The 8,720-nt window shown below is 37.3% G+C and overlaps 2 protein-coding genes across 2 annotated transcripts; both read right to left on the reverse strand.

The window, feature by feature from the left end:
- Positions 1-253: 253 nt before the first annotated feature.
- Positions 254-8,720, reverse strand: LOC110452779. Its single transcript, XM_021501456.1, has 2 exons — positions 7,966-8,720; positions 254-1,231 (listed from the first exon to the last, which is right to left on the reverse strand). The coding sequence occupies exons 1-2, from the start codon at positions 8,605-8,607 to the stop codon at positions 254-256; spliced, it is 1,620 nt and encodes a 539-aa protein (XP_021357131.1). The 5' UTR covers positions 8,608-8,720.
- LOC110452782 lies at positions 4,773-7,969 on the reverse strand. The gene has a single exon (XM_021501459.1). It carries the CDS (start codon positions 7,877-7,879, stop codon positions 6,986-6,988), a length of 894 nt encoding a protein of 297 aa, XP_021357134.1. The 5' UTR covers positions 7,880-7,969; the 3' UTR covers positions 4,773-6,985.

Below are 8,720 nucleotides of genomic sequence, written 5' to 3' on the forward strand. Positions count from 1 at the left end.
CCTCAGCGCAGCTCACTATCATTGATTGATCAGTTCCATGCTCAGGCATTGTCGGTTCAAAATCCTTATATAACTTTAAAATGTTTTTCAAATATGTCATTTACACCAATTGATCAATTGTTCGAATTATTCTAAAATATGAATCGATATTTGAGGGTATTTTTCAGACATTGATGAATTGTTTGTGATGATATTTACATAATGCAGTATTGTACCACGAGGTCAAATGTTCACCATGTACTATATCCTCATGTTACAGTCGGATCACGTGTACGGTACCGTCCACACATCCGATCCACACTTTCCCACATGTGTCCACACCCACCGATGTAGGTTTGGTCACTCCACGTTTCTGATCCAGGAGACACGAGGCCTGTGTACTATCTCTCGGTAGGACATACATCTGACTGTTAGTGACATTTGGTACAAACAGTCTGTCGTACTTGTCACGTGGCATCGTACATATGTCCCTACTACCAACTTTTTGACCGTTGTTGAGTTCACCAGTCCATTTATATTTGGTTGTACCAGAACTGTCTGGTACGATTGATACATTATTTAAGTCCGACACTGCAATGTCTCCTGACGACAAACATGTAATACACCGCCCATCCATTCCACACGGTACCTTCCTCACAATCGTACCTGCATGATTCAGTACCACTATGTCTGGTGTGTTTGTACTAACTAACACCTCATCCTTCTCGTTGATACTGATGTCGTATGCTCTATGTGGTCTGATGTCAGCAAATGTTGTCACTTGTTTGTTAGGTAGTGATAGTTTATATACAAATGTATTTACTGGGTTACTGGTCATAAGTATGTCTGTTGTCTCGACCATGGTGATTCTGTGCGGACAAAAGTCAAGTTTTACTGCCTCTTTGACCACACCCTCCCTGTTGATCAGTACCAGACCCTGGTATTCGTGTATTGATAACCACGCGTGACTGTCGTCGACTTGACTTATATCCAATATTTGATTTTGTTGCGAAACAGTAAACTTAGAGAGACGCTGAACGTGTTTACTGTCGATGTCTGTCTTCTCGTACTGGTCCCCGTGGTGTAATTCACCTAACATTTTCGTCAACAGGATGCGGTTGATATTTCCGAGAACAAAGCTTGGTTGTTTTGGTGAGACATGTTTCACCTTAACGTCATACAGAGGCAGAGTTGTCCTCAATAATATTTCCGTTTCAAATATGGATACACTAGATGTATCTGTCAGTTCCGCCTTTTTAAGCAGACGCGTCAGCTCTTCGACATTTTTGTTCAATCACCTTGAAAAAGGAGTTTATGATATTTCCAAATGTGTAGCATACTTACGGAAGCAGTTGATTGTGACCACCGTCCTGCTTGTCTTGATCATTCTTGTAAAAGGGAGTAGGTGTCATTCACAGTCATAGCACTCTCTTTATTTTCAAATTGAAAATTTCATTCCCGAAGGTAAATGTGACACCTTACCTTTGTGTGGTAACCTCAATGTCCAAACTCATTTGAGCCCCGGACACCAGTTCCATTAATCTGTCATCATAGTCCAATTCTCTTCCATCTACTCGTAGAACAATGGCCCCATCACCAGGCGAACCAAAATTGTATTGCCTAACGAACACCACCAACACCTAGTTTCATCAAAAGTAAACAACTCAGAAAGGAAGTTTAATCAAATAACTACGATGCAACGGATTTTACACTGGTCCTTTGATAAAAACTCACTCCCAAATTAGAACAGTAATGTTGAAGATGAGTTGATGGACTATAGCTCTTTCATCACCAGCAATGCCATTTTTGATCATTTACACTTCATTTCTAGCTTAGATCCCTCTCATTGCAGATGAGACAGCCAAGGTCAACACTGTTACTGTACTGCTGGTACTCCGAGAACAAAATTCAAAAGCATTCTTAGCTTGCGAATAAGTTTGTCTTACATTTATGAGTTTTAAATACGATTTTGAAATTCAACTTCTTATAAAAACATATAAAAGATTAGTTGGATTTGCGAGTGGTGATAAATAACAACCATTTATTACCGTTATGAAAATTCGTAAATTGCTTGATGCTTTCAGATCTATACAGTGAGTCCACGTTATGTTGAAGGTGGATGTTCGGTGTAAGTTATACTTAGTATAAGGGATACGGAACTATAAGATAACCTTGGCTATTTTCCGAATTGTTAAAATCATGAACCATCCCTATTTGTGAGGCGTCGACCTTATATATACGCGAATACATAACTATACTTTAATTACACCGACATAATGATTGCTTGTCTCTGTAACAAATATGTGGAAATTGGCAACTCTGTAAGACACAACTTTTGTTTTGGTTACTCGAATTTTTAGGAGGAGGAGAGAATGGATTACTATTCGTTGTGATTGATCCGGTGAAACAACCGAAGACTGTAATATAGAACATATCTGTCAGTGGCGAAATGATATCAGAGATGTATGGTTTGGGTGTTTGACCGGGGTAATTGTCTGATAAATTTCTGGTGGCTAATAAAAGTTCTGCCCCGAAATTGTATCGAAGATACACGATTTCTATATTTATAATATGGAGGTGATATTTATATGATATAATATATTTACTTAATAACCTGATTTATCACACACCTGTTGAATATAACGAAAGGGATAAAGGCGATTGTCAGCCCATGAAATACAAGATCTTGTACTGAATACTCTTCAATACAGATGTTGCACTACCCTAGCAGTCGAGGTTTTTTTAGTTTTTTTTATAGGTAATACTAATTTTAATTTTCCATGACCTGGGTTTCAACAATCGTACAAGTATAGTGTCCTAGCACAATAGGATTCTCATTCAATGTACATTTACTCCATTCTATCGTGCATACATACACTCACACATGTATTCACATTTTTACACGCACACATACATGCATAAATGTATATTCACATGAATACATGTATATCAATGTATTCCTACAATTTCTACATCGTTCTAACATTTTACATCGATACGTAGAGGTACATACAAATGCTACTTACATTCCTTTCGTCCTTGATCTTTTTCTTCTTTTCAACTTTAAACAGTCACTCGTACATACATTCTTCTCTACTTATTTCCGTAAGCATAGATACTTGAATATAAATGCATGAAGCTATTCATTTCCTCCTTTTAATCCTTTTCTTACTGACTATAGTTTTCTTACTCAACTTCTTCATAAATCATTTAGTCATTATAATTAAATATAGTTTTTTTTTATAGATAACAAGGACAAGGTCAGTTTATTAGTTAGTTATCACACATTAATAGCCTGATCAATTGTATTCATCTTTTTACTGTATAAAACTAAGACGAACTGTAAACACATTATTATATACCACGGACATACGTCGAATTACTATAATGTAATACATAAAAAATTCACACGTACCAAACATTAATACAGTATGATATGGATAAAGTGTACGCTTCCGGTTGTTACAAACTCAATTATACATCCAATGTTTTTATCCCGGTTCAGTAGAACGCATGGTTTTTGTAAGTAAAAAATCATAATTCTTGTAAAAGTGTTCGATGTGTTGATATAAACAGCTTCTTTTTATCTTCCGGTGTTGTCTTAATGTTCCAAGTTTTGATTATCTGACAAGCAACAACACAGGTAAAGTGAGCGTCAGCCTCTCAATTCGGAGTCCCATATTACAAAAAGTTGTCAACCCCCCAACCCCCCTCCTTTCCTGCACTTATACCCTAAAATATGTTTATGGAAATGGTTCTATTTTATTGCTTTCATGTAAAAGGGGCTGGTCGGGGAAAAAGATACAAAATAAAATAAATGGGTCTAAATGCGTTCTCTGGCCTTCCAAATGTTATACCACGGCAATATGATGGTCGATATCTGCTTGCAATGTCCAGTTGTTGGCAGTGACGATAACAACAATAACACGTCGTCTATCAGCCATGTCGGACTCAACTAGCGGACAAGACAGCAATACTATACGTAAATATTTGTTTTCAAAAGTCATGTATGATGCAAGTGTAGTATTCCTACCTATATGCCTGTCATGACTTTTGCATGTATCTTTTTCTATCGCCGCGATGTTTACATTTGGCCTTGTTGATGACGCGCATGCGGTAAAATTATATCACTGATCATGGTCAATTGAGAGTTTTAGACTGTCAGGTAACGATTTAGGATTTCTTTAATACAATTATAATTTTTACTCTTAGGGAGTGAATTTCAGCAAAATTTGAATCGGTATATTTCATAAGAAGGTATTTTAAACATGTGTATGCCATTTTAGCAAATATGACATTTTTCCCCCGACCAACCCCTTTAAGTCAAACAAGTAAAGAGGTGTTTATTCGGTCAATTTTGTAATCAAACAATAAACAACGACAATACGTTATATGTTTAGCAAGCACCCCATTTAAAACGTATATCAATTAGCATGATAGCTTACTGGCGTATTTAAGCTTAACCCAGGAAATAGTTAAATGTAACCTCAGTAAGTATATTTAATGGGCAAGACATGTCGGAATACAGTAAGGCGGGATTCAATTACAGTTATCAGTACTCGAAATCATATGTGATAGTATCGTTCTTTATAACAAAGTTTGATCGACTAACGTTTTATTACATGCTTGCTCAATCAATAGTGTACTCTTCATATCATCTTTATATCTCGCATGTAAACGCTTTGTATTCTGGCTTCCTTTTAAAATCGGTCCTGTTTTTCTATGGCGCTGGCGTTTTCTCTTTGTCAATCTTTACAATAGAGTACAAAAACAACACTAACATGTCAGTCTGAACACCTTTTTTTATTACAAAACTATCCAATTTTGGTAGCAGCTAAAGATATTTTGTTGGCGTAAGCCGGAGAAACATGAGGCTCCCTAAAGGGGTAAATAAATGCCCGAACATTCTGCTATTGAAAATGTTACCAAGTTCGTGGTCTACCGACAAAGTAACCGTTTTATCAGCTAAGCATCGACAACACTAACTAAAATGCAATGTCATTTTCTTCCATTATGTCCATCAAGTCAGTCCGCTTGTCTGTAATGTCTGTTTTGTGAAAGATCTCATTTATTTGTTATTTAGTACGGCTTTGTTTGATGGTATTAAAGATATCTACATGAACATGGCCTTCGCCTTGTAATTATATACACAGATTCGTTATTTTTTTCATGGGAGTCTTAATTACACAAGAACTATTTTTATGAATACATCAATAATAAGATTCATTTCGCTTGGAAAGCATCGACTTGATTTTAACAAATTTAACTGTTACAAATTATACAACAAAGGCTGGACACAAGTTAAAGTAACCTCAAAATCTCTTCTCCTATTCTTCATTTATATGTAGAAAGGATAGAACACCATTTAAGTCAAAAAATGTTTTTTTTTTTTTTTTTTTTTTTTTTTTTAAATATATTAGTCTGAGCCTTTGATATACATCAAAATAGTCATGCGGCAACGTAACGGGAAAATTGAGACAAATCCAACAGCTACCTTCGTGCTTTAAATTCCACTATGACATATTCCACGGCTGCAGAGATCGTAAGTGAGCGAAACTCCAAGAGTATCGAGGGGGCCTCCCAAAAGACAATGTTTATGATGTTTCGACATTTAAACTGGAAAGCTCGTGCTCACGCTTTTAATTTCGTTGGCTAGTTATTATTGGTTTGCTTTCCGAGACGATAGATAGTTTACATATGACGTCCACATACCAAAGGCGTAAACAATTCTATTACAAATATTGACAAAAAAGCGGGAAATTAAATACTCATGACTTAATTTCTAGTTTTTCGTGTAGTTTCTTGTCTGTCTAATCCGTCAGTAAACTAACAGGAATGTTGGTCATGAGTTCTTTCCTCATTTGTTTCAGTTCATGAAAATTTCGCTTATTAAATAATCGCTTTAGATGGATAATCAGTCACACCGGGCCTGCGACCAGGATACGATCTAGCTGCGACTGAAAAATGTTGGAATCGCAGGCAAATCGTAGAACAATCGTGCGTTCTATGACACTAAAATGGAACAAAAGACAATATTATTTGTTTTGAAATTCACTTCAACTAAGAGAATTTTTGATGCCCCACATCATTGCCCCCCTCCCCCCTTCCATCAAATATTGAAGCAGCTTAGAATAGTAGATGGCGCATCAATACACATTTGAGATATTTAGTGGATTTTACAAATATCACGACGACATTCTCGAAAAGAAATTTATATTTATTTAGGACAGGAAAGGAAAATAAGATAAATAAAATAAAAATAAAATTAGGCAAAATGAACTCTGATATACGAACTTACTTTTGTATGTAGTGCAGATGAAGCAAGCAGATGGATTTTATAGCTTCGAATTACTTCCCTGTTTACGAAGGAATCTCCTATGTTATAGCTTCGAGTTACTTCCCTGTGTAGGAATCTCTTATTTTATAGCTTCGAGTTACTTCCCTACGTAGGAATCTCTTATTTTATCGCTTCGAGTTACTTCCCTGTCTACGTAAGAATCTCTTATTTTATAGCTTCGAGTTACATCCCTGTCTACGTAGGAATCTTTTATTTTATAGCTTATAGGAATATCGGTGCTCATTTCTTGGATGGAAGTATTAACGTAGTAAAAAAAACAAATATTTACATCAGTAACAGTGGTAATAATGGAATTTAACTAATTGCTACCCTCAAATAAATAACAAACAATACTATTTTCTGACTGATTCTTTCTCTCTTCCCCTTCTCTTTAACTATCTCTTCATGTGTGCATATGATTAATTACGTTGTGCAAAAATGATCAGTTCAATAATCAGACATTGTCGGTTCAAAAACCTTATTACTTTGAAATGTGTTTTTTCCCACAAATGTCATTAACACCAATTGATCAATTGTTCGAATGTCTCTACAAAAATAATCGATATTTGAGGGTATTTATCAGACATTGATGAATTGTTTGTGATGATATTTACATAATGTAGTATTGTACCACGAGGTCAAGTGTTCATCATGTACTCTTTCCTCCTGTTACAGTCTCATCACGTGTACGGTACCGTTCAAACACCCGATCCACACGTTCCCACACTTGTCCACACCCACTGCTGTAGGACTGACCACTCCATGTTTCTCGTCCAGGAGACACGTGGCCTGTGTACTATCTCTCGGTAGGACATACACCTGATCGTTTTTGTAGTCTAGCACTAACAGTCTGTTGTACTTGTCACGTGATATATTATGGAGTGACCTACTACCGACATTATGACCATTGTTGAGTTCACCAGTCCATTTATATTTGGTTGTACCAGATCTGTCTGTTATGATTGATACATTTGTATAGTCCGACACTGCAATGTCTCCTGACGACAAACATGTAATAAACCGCCCATTCATTCCACACGTCACCTTCCTCACAATCGTACCTGACTGATTCAGTACCACTATGTCTGGTGTGTTTGTACTAACAAACACCTCGTCCCTCTCGTTGATACTGATGTCATGTGGTTCATGTGGCTTGATGTCAGCAAATGTTGTCACTTGTGTGTTGTGTAGTGATAGTTTATATACAAATGTACTATCATCAGAACAGCTCATAAGTATGTCTGTTGTCCCGACCATGGCTATTCTGTACAGACAAAAGTCCAGTTTTACTGTCTCTATGACCACACCCTCCCTGTTGATCAGTACCAGACCATGGTATTGGTCTATTGATAACCACGCGTGACTGTCGTCGACTGGACATATACTCCGTATTTCATTTCGTTGAGTAACAGTAATCTTCGAGAGACGTTGAACGTGTTTACTGTCGATGTCTGTCTTTTCGTACTGGTTCCCGTGGTGTAATTCACCTAACATTTTCGTCAACAGGACGCGGTTAATACTTCCGGTAACAAAGCTTGGTTGTTTTGGTGAAACATGTTTCATACTATATATTCATACAGGGGCAGAGTTTTCCTCAATGACATTTCCGTTTCAAATATGGATACACTAGATGTATCTGTCAGTTCCGCCTTTTCAAGCAGACGCGTCAGCTCTTCGACATTTTTCTCCGATCGTTGAATATCTTTCTTGTACAGCAGTGATTCTTCTTTTTCTAAAGATGCTAACTCGGCCAGGACTGCTTCCGCGACATAATCTACTTCTGCCTTTAACTTAGTCCTCTGTGAGTTTACCTCTTTCCTCGTTGTATCAATGTTGTCTTTGAATGTTTTGTTCACGCGATGTCGCTCTGACGTGTCGTTCTTGAAATGTGCTATTTTATCAGTTATCGTTGTCATATGTTCCTTAAAATGTCCCTTTTTGACAGACAGTTCGTCTTCAAAAAGTTTCCAGTTGTGCTGATCATGACGTTTAGAAAAACATGTCGAAGAAATCAACTCGTTGCAGTCCGAGCAGAAAAAATCACACAGTTTACCGGGATGGCGTTTACATACCTCTGGCACAGGTAAGTGGTCCTGACGGTTAGCCTCCCCGATCGACACGACGTCATCGTTTTTAGTTTTCCTTCCGCGTGTATGGGTTTCCTTACACCGGTCACATAAATTCTCCTGACAATCGTTACAATACCATCTTACCCCGTCTTCACTGTCACACAAATCACACGTGTAGGTGACAGGTTCCTGTGCACGCCGTACGGATCTGTTACTTGCCATGGTGTTGGCCCCTTCACAGAACACGACAACACTTAACACCCAAACTGTGAAATGCCACCATTTTGTTGTTAGCTTTAACTGTACACTCCCTTGTTCCGGGTATATCAATGTGA

This window comes from Mizuhopecten yessoensis, unplaced genomic scaffold (assembly GCF_002113885.1).
Source record: "Mizuhopecten yessoensis strain PY_sf001 unplaced genomic scaffold, ASM211388v2 scaffold6863, whole genome shotgun sequence".
NCBI lineage: Eukaryota > Metazoa > Mollusca > Bivalvia > Pectinida > Pectinidae > Mizuhopecten > Mizuhopecten yessoensis.